Source organism: Chinchilla lanigera, unplaced genomic scaffold, assembly GCF_000276665.1.
Source record: "Chinchilla lanigera isolate Chin_1 unplaced genomic scaffold, ChiLan1.0 scaffold00111, whole genome shotgun sequence".
In the NCBI taxonomy this organism is placed as follows: domain Eukaryota; kingdom Metazoa; phylum Chordata; class Mammalia; order Rodentia; family Chinchillidae; genus Chinchilla; species Chinchilla lanigera.
In genome coordinates this window covers 2,904,302-2,925,835 of record NW_004955512.1, presented here as the reverse complement: position 1 = coordinate 2,925,835, position 21,534 = coordinate 2,904,302, and the positions used below count along the sequence as shown (strand labels likewise).

Genomic DNA, 21,534 nt, shown 5'->3' with positions numbered 1-21,534 from the left:
TCCATTCCAAAAGTTACAAATGGGGATATAAAGTAATGGGACCAAAGCAAGTCTAAAATTCAGCAGGACAAACATTAAGTCCTATAGTTCCATGTGCAGCATCTGAGGCAATCGGTGGCAAGATGTAACTCCAAAGTCACCACTCTGCCCCTACAGCACTTCTGGTGGTTGTAGTTCCCATGAATTCTCTCTCAGGCCTGCTCTGCTCCCTCCTTGCAGTTTTCCTCAGATGAACCACCTAAATTCCCAGAAACCTCCCTCTGAGCAGAGTTAACACTCACAGACACCTAGGGGCTACTCTGCATTTGAGTTCGTCCTGTGAGGTTCAGTCTGAGGGACAGCAGGTGGTGTATTATTCTCACTTTTAAGGAAATGTGAAAATGCCTGTCTTTTATACCCAAGCCTCTCAGAAGCAACACTAGATGTAGGGTCTTAAACTTGAAAGTAAGAGAAATCATTCTGGAAATTAACAACCTGCTTTTTGTGAAAGATTTCGGGTCCCAAGGGTGCAGGTTTTGCAGGAGATTAGTATAGGATGTGTAAGTAGAGTCAGCAATATGTCACCCACAGCTGACCCATAGGATCTGGGCTGCAGCCAGTCTGGAGGGGTGAAGGGGGGATCCAGAGAGGTTACTGCAGTTATGGCCAAGATGAATACACCGTCGGTGTCCCACTGCACAACAAAGCAACTGTGTAGTCAATAATAATGCATATTTCTAAACAGCTGGAAAAGGAGATTTTTGAATCCTCAGACAATAAATGTTTGAATGGATGGATATGCTAACTGCCCTGATTTAATCATTACATGACATATACATGTGTCAAAACATCACACTGCACTCCATAAATTTAAACAATATGATGTGTTAATTAAAAATTAAAAGATGGGGTGTAACTCAGTGGTGGAGCATATCCCTCTGGTTTTTTACACCCTTATTTTACTGTATATTGACAAGTTATAACTGCATATATTTATGGGGTACAAAGTGATGTTATGATATACACACACAAACAATGCAAAAGGATCAAATAAGGCTAATTAACATGTCTGTCGCTTCAAATAATTCTCATCTTATGTCATAAGAACATCTGAAGTTTACTCTTAGCAATTTAAAAATGTACAGCACATCGTTACCACTATATTCACCGTGCTGTACGATAAATGATCTCAAGAAACTTATTCCTCCTGCACACCTGAAACTTTGGTGCCCTCTGAAGCAACACTTCTCCACTCTCGCCATTCCCCCAGCCCCTGGTAACCAGCATTCTACTTTTTCTATGAGTTTCACTGTTTTACATTCCACATGCCCTTAGTTTCTCCTTATTAAAAATATAAAGTTTTTTTTTTAAATAAAACCTTGTGTTTAAAAAATTGGAGTAAGATGTCTAAGCTTTATTTTAAGAAATTGTGGAATGGGAAAAAGAAAGAGGTAAAAAGTTTATTTTTCTATCAGAGACCACTATTATGTTTCAGAATATGCAGATATCTTATGTGAAACTACAGCCAAAACACAAATGGAATGGCTTTGGATTTATACCACTGCACACAGCCCCCAAGCTCAGAAGCAGTTGGGTCCTAAGGGTTTATTCTTTAAGATGTTCAGAGCTCAGAATTCACATTTGCATAGAAACATTATAAAGGATTAAATTCAGCCAGGCATGATGGTGCATACCTTTAATCTCAGCACTCAGAGAGGCTGAAGCAAGAGGATCACGTGTTCAAGTTCCACCTGGGCAGCTTAGCAAGCCACTGTCTCAAAATAACAAAATATAAAAGAGTGGAACGTAGCTCAGCAGTAGAATGTCCCTGGGTTCAGTCCTTAATATCACAAAACTAAAAGCAGATCAAACAATAAAAGTCAGTGTAACTCCTTTCTAAGTGGGAAAGACAGAACTCAGGGTTCTTTGTCAAGTTCACCAAACCATTCTTGACAGCGTGGTTCTGATGGCAAGACCTCCATCAAGCTTTCACAATTCTGAGTGCATTCTGTGCTAATCTCTTCCATGCTCCTGCTTTGAATTATCAGAGAAATGCCACGATCTTCCTCATAAAATGAGCTGGAGTTCAGGTCTCCTGTCCCCTACTCTTTCCAGTAAACACAGAAAAAAATGTTTGGGTCAGTCATTCTTGGGACATCTGCATTAGGAACGCCACCCGGAACAAACTATAGAGATTCAGAGCTCCCCTCTCGGGTGGGTCAGGAGTTAAGGCAGACAAGGGTGGTAAAAGAAAAAATCTGTTCTGTGGGTCAATAAATCTGAATTTGCATCTTGATTTGACAATGTCTCTATAGCCTTGGATAGGTGGCATTGCAAGTCTGAGTCTTACTGGTAGTGTTTATGTAATTAAAAAATACTAAGTAAATGGGATGGCAAATTCTGAGAAGAGAGTTCATAGCTTTTAAGAGAATTTTAAAAGAATCTACCACACCATCACCTCCCCCAAAAGTAAGAATTACTGGATAAAATGATCTGCCAAGTTCTTTCAGCCTAGGAACTTTTCATCCCAGTCGAGTACTATTTCCCAGTGAGGGACTCACGGCTTACCCCTGCAGAGGCGGACCCTGCACACCAGCTGCTGTCACCCTCCTCACTAGTTAAACAATAATCAGCCCAAAGAAAGGTTTTATAAACTTTTCTGCACGATTTCTCACTCTCTGAAAACTTCTCTTGCTGTTATAAAATATCTGTCATCTCTGAATGCTCAATTTGCAGACCGAGTCAACATAGACTGGACTGATGGGATAATCTGTAAGTCTTTACTTTGCCTTGTAGACTCTTTTATATCCTTTATCAATGTCTTCTTCAATTTACTTGACATAGTCCTTGCTCCTCAGTGTTCTGGAACCAAGGCAGAGGCTGAAATCTGAGGATGGTCTCTTAACTGGAATTTTCTTTTCTTTCAGGAAAAGAAGCATTGAGCTGCTTGTCCTGTGTGTGGAACTACCACCTCATGGGAGGAATTTGCAGCTTGGACTGTCTCGTGGGGAAATACCGAGTGGGAGAGGTACTGAGAGCTGGGGGTGGGCGTCTTCCATTTCTTTGAGAAAGGAGCATGAACTCAGTTCCTGAATGTCATTTGGGACAATCAGAAAATCTTAAAGTTCCAACATTCGCTATCATTTAAAAATGTCCACCACAGAACATTTAAAAAATCTTCCATTGCATCGTGAAATAATAGGGTTGCCCTTGCTGTAGTCTTCGCAGAAACTGAGAAGATCTAAGATAAATAATGGGGCGATCAAGTGAGGAGAGCCTCAGAATGAGCCCTCTCGGCTTTTTATGGGTGCAGAGGTTTTAATCTACATGGAAAAGTTATTTCAGGAGTACAAACTCTCTTTTCTGTTACTCTCTGCTGTCTAACCAGAAGGATCTGAATAAGGTGGGAAGCGCACACATGTTTCTCTTTCATTTCTTGTATTTCTTCCCCTGTCCTAAGAACTCATCTGTTTGCATAAAAGCCATGGATTTTTTTTTAGTCCACTAATTTCTTAATTGTGTTTCCAAACTTTAGCAAATGAATAAGTCTCTCCATGGTGAAATGAACACAAACTAGCATATCCATATAGACACTCACTTTAAATTCTGATGTCAGCCCTGAGTGCAGTTTGGAGAAATTGAGAATTGTAGAGATTAAATAATATGCTAAAGGTCACGAGTAGTGACAGAACTAGAACTGAACAGAGCAGATTTGATGAAATAAAAGCTGATAAAATGCTTCAGCAGCATCTGTAGTGTGCCAAGATACTCAACAGTGTGATTTCCACTCTTCTTTATTATTACTATTGATTGATCACGGTCCTGGGAACCAAACCTAGGGCCTCACACATGCTAAGCAAGTGCTGTGCCCCTGAACTACACCCCCAGCCCTGCCATTCTTCCCTTTTCTATTTTACTAGTCTTCCAAAGTTAATAGAAGTAGGATAGGACATTATCTCCCTAATCAGGCTTCTAGCACCAGACAAGCAACAACTTACCGGAGAAAAGCCACTTTTTTCTCACCTCTGGACTCTCTCACCAATGTGATTTAACTGCTTTAGCAACAGAGTCACAATTTATCTCATCCTGGGTCTTGGTGGATGCTACGGCAGAAACAACCACAGCGCAAGCATGATGGAGTGGAAATTCATGTGTCTTGGTGACGTAGTAGAAAGTGCTGGAAATTGCATCAAATAGGAGCACATCAAAAGGGTCACATGCCACTCAGCTCTGTTGATAACATTGCCATGTGGGAGTGACGACTCCTGTGTTGACAGGTCCTCCAGGTTTTAAAGAGAAACTAGGAACTGATTACATGTGAAATAGCACACTTTTAAAGTATTGGAAATGAATGTAGAATGTTTAAACCTATGAAAGTCTATATAGTGTGGACCAGACGAAATAGTTACTATCCTGAGCTGGCCACCAGCATAGGATCTGTCACTTCACAAGCAGTTATTCTGGAAGCCTGTCCCCTACTATTGCAGATCTCAAAGATCAGGGCCAAGTATGGCTCCAGCCATAGCAGACTGTTGGTTCTGTCACCCAGCACTGTGAGAATGGGCCCAGATCCCACCATCTTTCCGCAGTCCCCCACATGACTCCTACCTTATGGAGACAAGAGGAATTTCTGACTTGGGAGTTAATCCCTTTGCTCAAAAGGATCTTCTTTCTTCTTAACAGGGAGAAAAATTTACCTGTGAAAAATGCCATGAGAGCTGCATGGAATGCAAGGGACCCGGCCCCAAGAACTGTACCATATGCTCCGCTCCCCTGCTGCTGCACCTGGAAGACGGTCGCTGCCTGGAGTGCTGCAATGCCTCCCACCCCCGCTCTGCCCAGGACTGCTGCGATTGCCAGGATACCATGGGTGAGGGCAGAGGAGGCCTCCTGCAAAGGAAGGTCATGGGCTCAGGAAGTGCACCGGCGCAGGGGGCGGGGAGGAGAGTTCAGGAAGATCCGAAGGCTACCTTTCTATTGAGTACCTTCTGCATGCCCTCTGTACTGAACCCTCATGTCCATTATCTCAGTTCATAAGTGGATATGACAGACCCCATTTTACAGATGTGGAGACTGAGGCTCAAAAGGGCTGATTAGCATACTCAGTCTACATCAATAGTGAGAGACTTATCTGGAGCTAGAATATGAATCTTTTGGACTGCAAAGCCCACAGTCCTTTCAGTGCTATGCTGCCTCCCAGAGCAGTGGTCCAATAGCCCTAGAATCTGACCTTCATACATTTACTTTCTTCCTTTTAGTCTTCCCTCCCAGAAAAAAAGAGAAAGGAACTAGCTATTGAAGAAGCTGAGGGCAATATTACCTTGATTCTACTGAAGAATCACTCTGTGGAAGTCAGCCCAAATCTAGGCTTTCCATTCGAGACCTAAAGCATTCTAGAAATATATTTTCACTGAAGGCTGAAACACAAAACCTCTTTCACCACTTTCCAGTCCATAACTGTCTTCCAACCTCTAACCCTATCCATATATGTGTTTTGGTTCTTACTGGTTGCAATCTTAGATTTCAGTGAGTGATTTCATGTGAAGGAAACATATTCTTTGTTTCTGGGATGGGGTCTCTATATGTTGCCCAGGCTGGTTTCAGATTCCTGGGCTCCAGAGAGCCCCCCTCCTCAGCCTCCTAGTAGGTAGGACTGCGTTGCACCCCATCACACTAGGCTCCTATGTTCTTCAAACATATTCTCTAGCCCAGAAATAGATCTTTTCTTTGGGGTTGAAACATTCTGTGATCCCCAAAACAGATACTCATGGGAGTCTGCCCATTTGTAAATTTAAGAAAATGCCAAATCCATAACTGCTATCAAGCCATTTTCTTTCCTATTTATTCATTTGCAGTACTGGGGACGAAACCTAGGGTTTTACACATAGTAGGAAAGTGTTATTTTTTATTTTTCCATCACCTCTTTCAATTAGGTTCTTAATGTCATCTTTCCAAAAATGAATTCTTCAGCTTTCCCAGCCCAGCAAGCAGCTGCTTTCCCACTTCTTACACACACCCACCCTCAGTGTCTTACTGCCTAGTATGTATGCTGTGCCTGCTGGGAATAACACCCCTCATTACATCAGTACTGTTACATGAGACCAGAAGAAATGCGTACTGGCTGAGGAGTTTCTGAGTTTGTTCCAAGGAAGAGCTGTTTAATAAGTTTCCTGGTTTCTTGGTAGCTCGTACAAAGGCACTTGGGGCAACTCTAAAACTCCAGAGACTCGGGCTGGGTTATAGCTCAGTCTGCAGAGCACCGTCTAGCATGCACGAGGCAAGAAAATAACTCTTGATTACTTGCTCCTTTATTACTGAGCCAGCTTGCCCTTCCAAAGACACCAGGTCACAGAAACTGACTGACCCAGCAGCCTAAGACAGAGAATAGAGTCAGATGTTATTGCATATGGATCCTACTGAATGAAACCACCTCAGAAAGCCTTGTGTTCATTCTCTTCCTTCAGGCAGTGGGTAAACACTTCCTGAAGGAAGAGAAAGAACCCAGGTCACTTATCTATTCCTTTGGTATTTTAATTTCCTCCAGGGAAAAAATTCTGCACTGATATTGGTAATGATGAATGCAATAATAACAGTGCTATTACTTTAAAGGAGGAAATTGTACATGCTGGTCAAAATCCTATGAGAATACGAGAGAAAATAAAACATAAAGCTTGTTTAGCAGTAGCAAAAAAAAGATGTTAGTGATGAATCAGATCTAACTAATCAGATCTGATAAGCAAAACATCACTGCAGCTGGCAGCAGATCATCTCCCTTAAGCTAGATTGTCAGCAACTATACTGGAATCTCTCATAAAGAATTCTGGGGGCAGGTCAGTGGTTCAAAAAATTTTAGGAGAACCTGCTGCCTACTTGAACTTGTATATCCAACCTGGCCTGAGAGGTTTTTTAATCTACTTTTTATGCTATCTTTCGCACTCCTACAAGTATGAGCTAAATTAAAGAAAACAAAAGCAAAGTAAGTAAGTCATACCAACTGAACGAATGAGTGTAGAATAAGAAAAACGAGTTTATTGCTAAAGTTACGGTTTAATCCTTTCCTCTGAGACACTGTTGCAATTACTCCATGCTGTCAGTCAATGAATGGAAACAGGGGCTTGTGGGTAAGAAGTGGCAGAGCTCTTAACTTCAGGAAGCTTCCTTGTGATAGGAGAAATCACCCATCACTCAAATTGGTTTGCAGAGCCAGGGCATGGTGGCACACACCTGTAATCCCAGCACTGAGGAGGCTGAGGCAGGAGGATCGTTGAGAGTTCAAGGCCAGCCTGGGCTACAAAGTGAGCTCAAGGCCAGCCTGAACTGTATAGTGAGACCCTGTCTCAAAAAAAAAAAAAAAAAAAAAAAAAAATTCAAATTGGTTCTCAGCATTTAAAGATGCTACAGTTCTTTTCCTGCCAGCTGATGGCCACAAAATTCCAGGAGGCCAAAAAACAGTTGTCAGATAGTTTTGCCTTTGCGTCTCAAGAAGGCTGCACAGAGTTAAGATTAATAGATGGGAATTTCACTCGTGCCACAAAGGAGGTCTTGTCTTTGACAAGGTTGCAATTAACTTCCTGTCAATGGGCCTTGCTTTCCTCAACTGTCACAACAAATTGACCTAAGCAATTTCTAAGGCCCCTCGCAGCTGTAAGAGTCAGGAGTTTTATACTTTCCCTTCTCCTGTGCCCGAAGAACAGGACAGTGGTGTTGGGTTAGGCTTGTGTGCAGCTGGGCAGAGAGAGGACTGAGCCTTAGAAAAATCAGTTGTCTTCAGCATTAGCTAAAACCAAGCAAGAAACCATTATTTGTAAATGGTGAAATTTGAATCTCTGATAATTATCACACTGATTTTTTTCTCAAGCATTTAAGAATATAAGAAATATTCTTAGTGCTCAGCGGCGCAAAGATGAAATATTTTCTCAGGAGGGAAACAGAAGAATCAATTGAGGAGGTTAGACACTTAAGAGACTTTGGATCTTAGGCTGACCTTTCTAAAAAGACGTTGTTGTTGTTGTTGTTGTTGTGACATAAGGACCGGACTCCCGTGTAGCCAGTTTTGTAGAGTGGGCCCCTAAGAAAGCCATGGGTAGTGATTCCATTTCAGATGTAAGAAGTAAACATGAAGTTCTTTACCTGAGAAACCAATCTCTCCAATTCTCTTTCTTCTCTTCCACTTTTTCCCTCCCCCCTCTGCCTCTGGGAACATCTTCCCATAGAGGAGTGCATCCTTCGGACCGCCGCTGGGCCTGCTTCTGAGCGCTCCAAGACAGCTCTGCTGGTCACCTCCTCCATCACACTGGTGCTTCTGCTGGGGGCCGCTGCGGTTGTCTGGAAGAAGTCTCGGGGCCGCAGCCAGCCTGTACAAAGGGCCCGCTATGAAAAGCTGGCTGATCCTGCCAAGTCCTATTCCTACAAGAGCAGCTATCGCGAGAACACCAACTTTGAAGAGGACCAGATGATTGAGTACAGAGACAGGGACTATGATGAAGATGATGATGATGACATTGTCTACATGGGCCAAGATGGCACTGTCTACCGGAAGTTTAAATATGGGCTGCTGGATGATGAGGAGGAGGTTGAGCTGGAATATGATGATGAGAGTTACTCCTACCAGTAACCAGAACCTGCCCACCCCAGAGCGTTAATGGATTGTTTTTATCCACACACCAGGCTGCTGTGTGCATGTCTGTCTTTCTTAACCATGAGTCCAATGAGAATATGTAAGAATTCTCAAATATGTTGTGCTTCTTTTGAGTGGCTACATTGCATTAACAGTTCCCCCTCAACCTTAACTGAGGGGCAAGATAAAATTGGAGGCATTTTCCTCAAAACAATATGTCAAGACCACAAAATGCAGGACGCAAAAACAAGTGAGATTTATAAAACCTCTTTGATGTGATTAAAAATAATGTGTGGTGGGGAGAGGACCTGTCAAAATTCTGTTTCCAGGGTGCATTGTGGAGATACCTGCTTCTTCCTGGAATTCTGATTATTTCTTTAACTAATTTTGGGGGGAGGGGGTACGAGTGTTATTGGTTTGGGAAAGTATTCCTCTTCCCTTTAGCTGTGTTTAGGCAGATATGTTTTGTGAAGACCAAGAAAAGAGGTTTCTCCTCCTCTTTAGCAGAGCACCCTTGGTGAGCAGAGGACATCCGTACTGAGCCTGCTCAGGGCACATTTAGAGATGAGAGAAGCAAACAGAAGCAGCACTACAGTTGAGATCCTACAAGTACACTGGGTCCCGGATCCCTCCCCAGAAACCTGGAGTCCAGCAATCCCAAGGACAGGGTGAGCTGAGGTCCACAAGCCCATGCACATTTCCTAGCACCGCCCCCTCATGATTTTCTAAGATTGGTAGAAAATAATAAAAAAATTTGGTGTTAAATTAACATAAAATGGATCAAATGACAAATTCATCCACTCAAAAAAAGAATTTCACTGCTGAATCCCCCTAGCTTTCATCAGCACTCCATCACAGAAGTGTGGATTTTCCATAGAAAAAGTTGGACTAGTGTATAACCTAAAAAATAAAATAAAATCCCAACATGCTGCTCAGAAGCCATAATCCCGTTGCTGAATAACCTTCCAACACCAATTAGCACCACGACTTTGTTTTCCCATTCTCCTGGTAAATGTGCTCTTAGATCTATGCAGCATAGATAACAGTTTTTCAGCAGATAATGATGCAGATGGAAGTGCCCTGGCTGTGGGAACATATGTAAGCAGAATGTTGTGGATTTTCTCATCAAAGCAGTCATTAAAAACATTGCTAGGAGTGGAATACCAAAGCATGAAACTGATGTTTTCAGATAGTGGTGGTAATCATGACAAAATTTATTACACACCTGCTGTGTACCTAAGTAATTCCTTTAAAAACAATCACTTCATTCATCCACTTGATACTGCGACTCTGTGAGGTTAGTATCATTGTTATTCATTTCTATAGGAAGCCTACGGCTTACAAGAGAATAAGTCACTAGCTTAAGGTCACAGAAAGCTAATCAACATGTAAAGGATAAGAAAGACTTTAAACACATGTTCTTAATAACTGTGCTCCACTGAAACAGGATGGGAAAATAAGCATCCTAAATAGAGTGGAAGCATGTGTTTTACTCTATTCTGGGATATTAGTATCCTTCTAGGAGCTTTATGATCTTTATGAAATTCATATATATATTCAAACACAACATGTCATTCAGTTTCATCTCCAAGGAGCCTTTAGTTCATGGAAATCATGTTTCTTTAGCAGAAAGCTCTTAAACCAAGGGTCAGAAAACATCTCTGGAAAAAGAGAGGTTTTTTGTAAATACTTTAGGCTTTGTGGGCTAAATGATCTCTATTACACACAGCTCTGCTGTGGTAGCACGAATGTGGCCGGTACAAAAGGAATGGTAAGCTATGTTCAAAAAAACTTTATTTAAAGATGGTGAAATCTGAATTTCTGATAATCATCACATAGTCTTCTTTTGATTTTTTCCAAGTATTTAAGACTATAAGAACTATTGTTAGCTCACAGTAGTGCAAAAATAGGTAGTGGATCACACATCACCAACAGTGTGCAGTTTGCTGACCTTAGCTTTAAAAATTCTTCAGAAATCATATGTATCACATATACATATGACATGCTTCCCAAAATTTTATTCATTCAAAATTATCTGTTCAAAATCCATTTGAAGCTCTGATGGCTTTCTTTTTTATTCTTAAAAATATTTTTTAAAATACTCATAAAATAGGCATCATATTCATGGAAGAACTTTTCAACTCTTGCTATGTAGTTACATTGTCGGCCTAAGAAACAAGTAATTCTGTTTGCACTGTATTTCTCTTCTTTGATAATGTAAAAACTCTGATAGACTGAATATGGCATTTCTTCCTGTAGCCTGGAAGTCATTTTCAAAAAAAAACTCTGTGTTTTTAAGACACACAGTTAAAGGTTGAAATGACCTGAAATACTAAGAAAAATTGTGTTGTTACTCTATGTGACCTGCAATAAAAAGAAGCCTCGTGTTTGTGTGTTGGTAAGGTTTGACATCTTCTCTTCTTTGTTCTTGGTCATGCCACATTATTCCCATAGTCTTTTTGAATATGATGTTAATGACTATCCTCATAGGTAAATGTGTGGTTGGGGAAAAAAATCACTTTTGGTTTTCTGCTTACAAATAATCTAGTAAATTAATTAAGAGAAGTCTTATAGACTTGAAGTGCAAATAATTTGGAAATATGAAGAGAATTCTTGTAGACTTGAAGTAAACCAAGAGGTTGCATAAAAACTTGGAAGGTTCTGGTTCATAGAACATAATTTTAAAATTAGAAATAAAATTAAATCAAGATCAGACAATAGTACACAAACTTGCTCGTTAAAGGACTGTTTCTGAGCATTTTCTGTGAACTTAGAGCTATGCCTTGCCAAGAAGGAGATAAAAAACAAGAGTTCTGTTTTCCTCCTTTCTAGACCTCTCTACCCAGTGGCTAAGCTAGTCTTATCAAGTATGAGTTTTCTGTGCTGTAAACCAGTCCAGTGCCTCCATCAGGCCTTATCTCTCTCATCTGGATCAATCCTATTTCCTCCTGAATTACTGCTCCACTTCAGTCTCTTTGTCCCTGTTTTTCCTCTTCCCTGCTATCAAAGATCATTTCTACGCTCCATCATACCACCCTTTCCGGCTCCTTGTCACCTATGCTGATTAAGACATCCAAAACTTGACAAAAACTGTGTCTCCCAGTCTATCACCCAAACTGCCTGGCTCTTCTGCATTTCTCAGCTTCCCTGTTCTACTGCAGTGGTGCCAAACTGCCTTTCAGTTCTTCAGGGTACCACCCTTTTATTTCACGTCCTTGGGTGCATGTTCTTCTCTTTCTTTTGGATGCTTCTCCCCCAGCCTTGACCTGTTGGAAAAATTCTTGATCGAATATCCTTTAAAATTATGTCTTTTATACTCTGCTCTGGAAGGACTTCCTGGCCTTCATGGAGAAGGCTAACCACTTTCTCACATCTCTGCTACCTACGTACCTTGTGCCTCACCTTGTGAAGTCAGTTTGCTCACACATCTGTATACACTGAAAGACACCCTCCTTGAGGAAGCGATTTCCTCCTTCATAGAACTCAGCACAGTGCCTGGCTCTTGGTTAGCAAGCAAGAAATACTTATAAGGTTGAATTTTTATTTTATTTTATTTTTGGTACCAAAAATTAAACTCAGGCTCTCACGTTTGCCAGGCAGGCACTACACCTCTGAGCTATATCCCCAGCCCCAGGATTGAATTTTTGAAAGACAAGACTTCTATATAGGAAATAATTAGGCTTCGCTAGAGACCATATCCTGTATATTCAGTAAATTCCTATTTTGATTCTGTGTTTAAATGGTAAGGAGGAGCAGAAGTGGGGTCAGTCAGTTAGAATAAGATAAGTATAGCCAGGCATGGTGGCATGCACTGCAATGTCAGCACTCTAAAAGGCTGAGGCTGGAGGAGTACAAGTTCCAGTCCACTAAGCAACTTAGTGACTTAGCAAGACCTTGTTTCAAAATTAAAAATTAAAGAAAAGCCTAGGGATATAGCTCAGCGTGAAAGCCTCAAGTTCAATCCCTAGTAAAACAAACAAAAAACAAACAAGATAACTGCAAATTAAGAACATGTAGAGGACAGCACCCTGGGAAGATGATCTGTGCTTGGATTTAACTTGGTCAAGTAAAGAGATGGAAGCTAGGCATGGCAGCATGTGCCTGAAATCCCACCAGTTTAGGAGGCAGAAGGACTCGCTGCAAGTTCAAAGCCAGCCCGGACAATTTAGCAAGACTTTATCTCAAAAGAAAAAATGGGGAGGGGACTGGGGTTGTAGCTCAGCACTCCCTGAGTTCAGTCCCCAGTGAAAGAGAGAGAGCTTTTCCAATCTTCCAGGAAGGCACTGAAGTAGATAAATCAACTGGAGTCCCCCTTCCAACACACCTGCTCGAGTACTGAGATTGAGCCCAGGGCCTCATGCTTGCTAGGCAAGTACTGTACCACTGAATCTCAACTCCATCTTGACCTGACTTTTATAACGATAATAATTCATCAAGAATTTTAGAGTTTACCATGTGCCAGACTTTAGTTACTGGGCAAATGGCCAGTGAAACCATCAGATCTTAAGCCTCAAGGAACTTTGAATCTAGCCAAGAAGAAAAAGTAAACTTCTATGTTTGATGCCTGACTGGGTCAGGTCAGTCTCTCTGATCTCATGTAACCCTTATAACACAAATGCTATAGGTTAGATAATATGATCCCTCTTTACAGTAAGGAAGGAAGGTTCAGGGATGACACTCAAAATGTTCTAAGTCAAAATGTTAAAAGTGGTTCAATATTAGTGACCCCTTCCACAGCGCCAGTTATTAGGGACCCTTGCAGTGGACCCCAACCGTCTGCCAGATGTTATGGAGCATAGCTAGAGAAAAAAGACAAAGAGACAGAATATGAAGTAACAGGGATCTGGGATGTCCAGTTGTTCCTGGGGGACAAAAGGCCATGAGCCAGAACGCCGATATCTACTGATCACACTGGAACTGGGGGAAATGGCAGTTGGATACAGTAGACAAGTGGCTAGCCAGGCAAGGCTTAAACAGAGGGAACAGAGCATTCTCATGAAAGGGACAGAACAGCCAGAATTGGGTTATGGCTAATGAGCAACCTGCTTTGTTGTCAATTCTGGGAAAGAATTTTCCTCTGGAGTCATGCAGGCCTCAGCAGAGATGTTATATCTCATGCTAAAGATTATGGGCCCTTAATACATACTTTTGACACCAGGATACACCTTTCAAGAGTTAACAAAGTCTGTTTTAGAATTCAGGAAAAGAGAACATTTTCAACACACTATGTAGCTACACAACCAAGTTTAGATGCCACCAATTACAATATGTAGTAGTCTTCTCCTCATACCAACATATACAAAGAGAAAATAGATTGTGTTTCAAAAAGAAATAGGAGAATTCTATCAATGCATGCCCTCCACTGACTTTAGACCTAACTTGGTCACCGCACACCTGAATGTGATGTAAATCACTCTGAGAACAAATAAAGACCAACATTGAAGGGTATATTTGGAGTTTCACTTTTTCAACCTCTGATGTGTACCTTGCGTTGTTCTTAGACATAAACAAACAAACAAAAAAATGAATCACGAAGGTGAAGAAAAAGATCAGGTCTGTTTTGCTCATTTCTGCAAGCCTAGCACCCAGCACACAACATGGTACATATGCAATATTGTTGAGCGATCACAGAAATGAAAATGATTGCATACGTCTGCCTTGCCAGCTGAGCACTAGGCTTCCCTGGTCACACTTAGGTCTAAGAAAGGCTGGAAAGCAAACAACTGGTAACAGGCAATGAGATTACCATGTCGGGCTTGCACAGTCATGACACCTTCTGGGCTTTGGCACCTGCAATAAAATTGTTTCACCATCAAGCAAAGAGAGGGCAGGGCAGGGTAGCTGTTAGGTCATCTGATAAGAATGCCTGTCACTCTACCTGTGCATGGTATGAAAGCCCGTAATCATAATCACAGAGGCTGAGGCTGGGGGAGTGAGAGTTTAAAGCCAGTCTGGGCAATTTAGTTTTAGGGCTTTTGTTTGTTTTTTGAGGTGGTAAAGACTGAATCCAGGGTCTTTGCAATGAGCTACATCTCTACCCCTTTTTATTTTGAGACCGTAGTCTCAAGAAATTGGCCAATCGAGGCTCAAACTTGTGATCCTCTATCCTATGCCTCCCAGAGTGCTGATTATAAGGCATGTGCCATCACGCCCAGCTCAGTCTGGCCAAAATAAAACAAAAGTGCTGGGAGTGGAGCTCAGCGGTAGAGTACGTATCTAGCTGGCCTGAGTCTCTCACTTCAATCCTAAATATCACAAAATAATAATGATAATGACAACAATGAAGGACACGTGCTACTCTAATAAAAGTATACACTGAGAAGAACTAATCCAACCCCAACCTGCAAAGGAAATTATACAAAGCTTCTCAAATGACTAGCATACTATATATAACTTATACATATAGTCTTGAAGATTTCAAATTATCTCTAGATTACTTATAATACCTATAAAATGCAAAAGCTATATACATAGTTGTTATATCGTATTTATTGTTTAGGGAACAACAAGAAGTAAAAATTTTGTGTATGTTTAGTACAGACACATTTTTCTTCCCTGAATCTTGTTTTCTACTTTTTAAATGTGTTTTGCATAGGGATACCTTCCCAGTCCTCATTGCAGTTACAGCCCAGGAAGTTATACTTGTAATCCCAAGGAAAAGTCATTGGAATTCTAGCAAGTTAATTCCAATCTGCCACTTCCAGTGCAACCCAGGGAGAGAATAAAGACACTAAGGCATATTTGTAGTTATGGGGAGCCAAGGGGTCCTAAGTCCAGCCATGATGATGACTAGCCAGAACAAAGGCCTCAACCCAAGGCCAAACCCCGGTCTTATTAATTCATGAAGAAGGGCGTGGCTTGAGGATGAGTGACTGTGAGAATGGCGGGAAGTATGTGAATGCTGTGAGCTGGGCTAAGTAGACCTGAAATCACCTCTGCAATATGCAGAGAGAAGGATATGCAGAAAGAGTAATCTGCATAACACAGGTAGTGCCTAATGTTTTGGGGTTGGTGCCTCGGCTCTGATGTGTAATCTTTTATGCCCTGGGATGTCATAGCCTCTTCTCTTGAGGCTCATCCGAGCCATCCATAACACTTGACTCTCCATCCCACCTCACCCCACGTTACAGGTTTATTTGAGAGCTGGGGGGTGGGGAACACTGCCCTGTTACCTTCCTTCAAAGACCACCATCAGCACCTCAACTGGACAGATTTGCATTGCTTAAAGTGAACTAAGGGAGAAGGAAAAGTCCTAGCCAGTTCTGCACACATCAGTACATGGAAATAGGGTCAGGTTCAGCCATAACAGAGACAATCGTGCTACTTACTTTTCCCATATCATTTCCTGCCTCCTGCGCTCTTATTTTCTAAGGCACTTGTGTCCTAAAAAGGGAGAAGCTGCTCCAACAGCGTCCCCAGACACTGGCCCAGTCCCACCTTGATGAACTATGCTTCAGTTTCAGTAATTACAAATCATTCTGTTCATCATGAACCGCTAAATGTGAAGTTTGTCTATTTTTAAAAATCTTGGTAGAGGATACCATGATTAGAATCATAATAATCCTGTTTGTTTATTTGTTTGTTTGCTTATTTATTGGGTTACACATGTACTCTACCACTGAGCTACATCCCCAGCCCCCAATATTCACATTTATAAGGATGATCTAACATAATGAAAATATCATGAGTGTGGGGGCTAAAGATTCCTAGGATGAAATTGTAGTTCTAACACTGTCTGGTATAGAATCTCAGGTATTGCTAAATTTCGCTGATTTTCTGCTAGGTGTGGAAAACCTGCACTCCAGACCTCCAAAGACTGCTGAGAAGCGTCCTGAGGAAGGAGCACACACGAGTTGCATCTGAAGTGCAGAAGTTCAGTCATTGCTAACTTCCCTTCCTGTTCCCATATCACTTTAGTAGCAATGTCAGCTACTAACATAGGTGAAGGGGCTCCTACCAACCTATCATTCTGATAGAATTTTGTGAAGCAAGATTACTCAAGAAAGAGGCAATGTAGACTTAATCTTTTCCATAAATTTAAACTAAAACCAAAGACACACCCACTCAGCTCCTATAAATGAGACCTTCTTTTCTCTTCTGAAAAGTAAATACACTCTAATCAGTGGTTTTAAGTAATCAGATCACTAACTGGATTTCTCACTTGATATCTCAGCAGACAGAGAAGCAGGAGACTGAGAAACCTGAATAGGAATTTGCTTTCAAACCAGAAGAAAATAAAATTCACTGTTTGCTAATGTGATCAAAAGTTTTGGTGAAAGGTCTATAACACGCTAGGCAAGTGCTTAACTCTAATGAAATCTGTTTATCTCCCCAATTCTTCACTAATTTCAGCACTCTGCGAGGCTGAGTCAGAAGGATCACAAGTTTGAGCACAGCCTGGATAACTTAATGACTTAGTGAAACCCTGTCTCAAAATCTTAAAAATAAAGTTTTTTAAGACTGGAGGTGTAGCTCAGAGAAGGCCTTAAATTCAACCCCCAGTACCACCAAAAAAAAAAAAAAAAGGAAGGGAGAGAGTTTATCTTAATGGTGATAGACTCAATGGACAAACTCAGCAAAAAACAGTCTTCCTGGTCTCTCAGATGCAGCGTTTCTTCTTTCCAGGAGTGGGGCAGGGCTCCGCTGGAATGAGGCTCTTATGAGCTACTGCTTGTCTAGGAAAAACAAAGTGTCTGTTTTTCCCCTACTCTCACATTGCACATAGACTTCTGTCTCCCTAACAGCAAGCACGCCGTTCGGCAGGGGACACCAAGTGGGTATCCTCTAATTTAATTCAGTTGGGACACTATCCACCTGGAGATAGCATCAGATCCCAAAGCTTAAGGTTTCAGTCCTCAGCTATCCCCCACTTTAAACCCAAGTCCAAGACTCCAAACTTCTGACCAACCAACTGGAAAATGGGGTTCCCACAGCTTCCCCTAGGTTTTCTAGAGCAGCTCACAGACTCCGGGAAACTCTGGGAAACAAAGAAGGGGTATGAAGCTGCCATGCCCTCTGGATAAGCCGCCTTCCAGGAACTGCCACACATTCAGCTGTTCAGCAGCTTTCTGAACCCTGTCTTTATGGGTTTTTCTGGAGACTTCATCGCCAAATATCCGTGACTGGAGCATGGACAACCGTGTCAAAATGTGGTTGGACAGAAAGGGTCTGATCCAATGGGAACAGGTGTTGAGGAAAGCCAGGAAGGCCTGTCTGTGTCAGTATCCTGGGTTTCTCTACGCAACCTTCCTCTCTTCTTGTATGAGCAGGATCCCTCTGGAACGAGGATAGACCAGAGAAATTCTTTATGGGGAGCTCCAAAACAAAAGGTGGGGGAAATCAGAGATTCTATGAACTACCTTCAGGAAGAAAAATACTAGTTTTCATTGCCTGCCTCAGGAGATACTTATGAGCCAGAAACTATGGAAGGGAACTCTGTGTTCCAGTGTGAGGTTATTTTAATTCTAGATTTTATAGTTGGCTTTGGAGAAAATGAGTTCTATAACCTGTCTTGGGGAAGAGAAATTCCCATTTCTATGACTTGCTTCAGGGAGGGATGAGATTCAGGAGGGCAGCAGGCTGTGAAGTTACTTCTGAGGCCTGCCAGTGCCCTTTATTTCACCAACAAGGACAATGTTGCAGCTTCTGATGTTCCTCCACTTGAAGCCAGCCAGTCCCCACCTGGCAGGAAGCAGCAATCGCCTGGACTTTAGACCTGAGATGGAAACCGGAGCTGTGTGAACAGGGCAGGCAGAGGCTGGAGAACAGAAGGTCAGACGACTGGGTAGAAGCCAAGAAAAAAAACCAGTCTGGGTGTCAGGGGTTGCAGAGTTCTCAAAAGGTTGTGTTTGGCCTAAGTTCTAGGGTGCAGGTCTCAGGCCTGCAAGCTTGTCAAGATGGCTTAAGCCATTGATCTGTTCATGCAAAAAAGGGACATAGACACCAAGTCAAATAGCTAATCAGGAAGTGAGGAGACAAAGACAGAATCCTTGACAGGTCTTTTCAGGAGGACTTTGTGATACACATCTCTCGGCTGTGAGGGATCGTGAAGGATCTTTGGGATTGATGCTACAGGACGTGCCAAGAACAGCATCTCCCTCTTCCTTGGCCTGGGACTGGAATTTTCTTCTCCACGATCCCTTTGGCCAAACTCCATACAGAGTCCTTTATTGCTTTTGTAAATTCTTTTGCAGCACAGCTGTATAACATCTGGATGATTTGTCTGTTTTGCGAAAAACAGGACATTGATTTTTCACTTACAGTTTTTTAAGGAGTAGTTTGTGTCAAATCAATTTCCTTCCCCATGGTGCACTTCTGGTAGTCTTAAACAGACGCCTCCTAACATACGCTTTTGAGTATTAAAGGAGACAAAGGATGTGGAAGTCTGCTGTAAGTGGTACACTGCTACCCCAACCTTATTTCCTTATTTCCTTCTTGCCCATCCTGGGGCAGGCATGGCACTCATACTATGGAAATGGGAATGAATCAAACATTATGCTCAGGCAAACACCTGGATTTGATTGCTCAGAAAATTAGCCAGGTCATTTGGGAGTGGCTGTGTAATTTATAGGGTCCAGTGTAAAAGTATTAAGAATTTCTGAATGGCAGCAGCAGAACACTGAGCTAAGCATGAGACCTTGTGAGCTGCCCACCTGGCACGGTCATCCAGCTGAAGTTATGTCAATATATTCAGAGCAGTGAGAGGCTTGCAAAATGTCATCAGGTGCTGCACCAGCCTCACTCCCAAACAGGCTAAGAAACAGAAAGTGGACATTTTCAGAAATGCTCTGTAAGATCTGTAAAACATGTGGACACAAGGATAACACTGAGAAAGACGGCTTAATTTAGAAAAGAATTTCTTTTCAGACATAAGCAGCTTAATTAAAAGAAAGCTGGACTTCAAGCCCAGGATATCTTCATTTCCACCTTAGCTCCACATGATACTGACCAAGTCATAAGAGATAATGTATGTGGCTGTGCTTTGTATGTTATAAACTTGGAAATGTGTGCAGCAGTTGAAATGTAAACCTCAACTACTGCCATTTTTAAAGGAGGTTCTTGAGTCTTTTTGAAGGGGATACACACCCTCCTGTTGTAACACTGGACCTCATCTGTTTCACAATGTGTCTTTCCTCCAAAGTGCAGAAGGCTTTACATTGTTCCAAATTAACTTCTTTTCCCTATTTTCTGGTTTTCACTTCCAATGTGCTCAAAACAAAAACAGGAAACCAACCAATATGTCAGTGGGTTAACTGCACACTCAACTGGCTTGGAAGTCTTCGCCATGCTTTGGAGTGCAGGGAACGGAGGGAAGGGGGCTGGTCGTGCTCACCCAGGCTGGTCTCTCTGGACTGTGACTACAGAGCTGTGTTTACATAACCCAAAGCCTGGGATGCTGGGATGCTGGGATGCTGGGATGCTGGGATGGAGCGATGGACCACATGAATGATTCAGGAGGACACACACAAATCCTCTGCTCTTTTTATTTTTCTTTCACTTTTTACTGGCTTGACAGCTGTTCTTAGCAGCAAAGAGAGAAGGAATCTATGAGGTTCTTCAGTTAGAGGGTTTTCTTTCTCATCCCTTCCCTGGAATCTTTTCTCAGTAAACAATGCGGAATGAACACAAAGGATGTCTGCAAGAGCAAACTCACCTTTCCGCAAATACACATTTGCACACCTCTGGCATTTACAGAAGTCTCCTGTGCTCCTGCTTTTCTCCACACCTCAAAGGCGCTAGAAAAGATGCCTGGCATCGCGCTCCCTTTATTTACTATGTCTGGCTAAGATAAAGAGAGTTCGTGATTCCTTCCACAGAAACGCTCTCAACACACGTTTCCCAGAGGCCTAACGTACGTGATGCACCCCATGAGGGTGATGAAGGTAAAGTAAAATAAAGTGGGGTTTCTTGAGGAGACTGTACGTATGTTCCTCAAGGTCAAGGACATTGTTGTATTCCACTCTGTAACCTTAGCACATAGCAGAGTCCCACGCACAATAGCTGCTCATAAATATTTGTGGAGTATTTGCTCACAGAAATTATTGTCTTAAACTAAATGCCACTGGTCTCTGCAAATAATCTAGGAAGAATTTGGTGTGTCGCTAAAGCTTCGGTGTTATCTTTGGCCATGGGAAGAAATAACCACCACCACCAAAACAGTAATTAGCATTTGTTGAGTACATACCATTTTTCAGAGACTAATAGCTATACATAGCATGGTTCAACTCATTTAATAATTCTCACAACCCTATGAGGTAGGCATTAAGGATATCCAGGTATATGAATAGACACTGAGTCACCCAGGAGTGAAAGAACTTGCCCGGGTTTGCCCAGACTGGAACTGGCTCCAGAGCTCTTCCTAACCCCCACATTGCAGCTGCTGGTACCCTCCCAACAAAGCACAGGGAGAACAAATTAAAATAGGGACTTTCAAACTTTTTAACTGTATCCACAATGAAAGCAAAATTTACAGCTTTAAAAAGCTGAAGCAAGAGTTTCAGGAAATAGTATCTATGCTATATTTTTCTATCATATCTTAATTTATTATTTTTTCCTAATGCCAATTGCAATGTACCAATTTGATTTTACTGTGCAGAGTTTGAAAAAACCCTGGGTTTGAGGGGAAAGCCCAACCCTTCCTGGCTGACCTAGGGTTTGCTTTAATCCCTAATGAAAGTGGGTTCGCTTGCTGAATTTTCCCTCCTGGGGCAATTGGGTTTTGCTATCTGTAGTGTACCAAGTGCCCTTGGTTTCCAAAATGTCCCTCACACCCTGGCCTCTGAAAGTCTTTCCTCTGTCCCTCTTCTGGGTACTCCCCACTGCTATTTTTGGGTAGAGTCTTGCTCAGCTCCAGCTCCAGGGTCTCTCCCATCTGGTCCACGGGAAGAGCGCATCTTTTTCCACCTCAAATTCCTCTATTAAGCGTGAAACCGCTGTCC

At 42.0% G+C, this 21,534-nt stretch overlaps 1 protein-coding gene across 1 annotated transcript in view; it reads left to right on the top strand.

The window, feature by feature from the left end:
- Nucleotides 1-11,002, top strand: part of Pcsk5 (proprotein convertase subtilisin/kexin type 5) — a gene marked incomplete at its 5' end in the record, with an annotated part of 418,607 nt that extends 407,605 nt beyond the window's left edge. The window contains 3 exon segments of the mRNA XM_005408309.2: nucleotides 2,907-3,007; nucleotides 4,663-4,849; nucleotides 8,193-11,002. Of these exon segments, the coding sequence (XP_005408366.1) occupies nucleotides 2,907-3,007; nucleotides 4,663-4,849; nucleotides 8,193-8,593 (689 nt within the window). The 3' untranslated portion in view covers nucleotides 8,594-11,002.
- Between the last annotated feature and the right edge of the window lie 10,532 nt (nucleotides 11,003-21,534).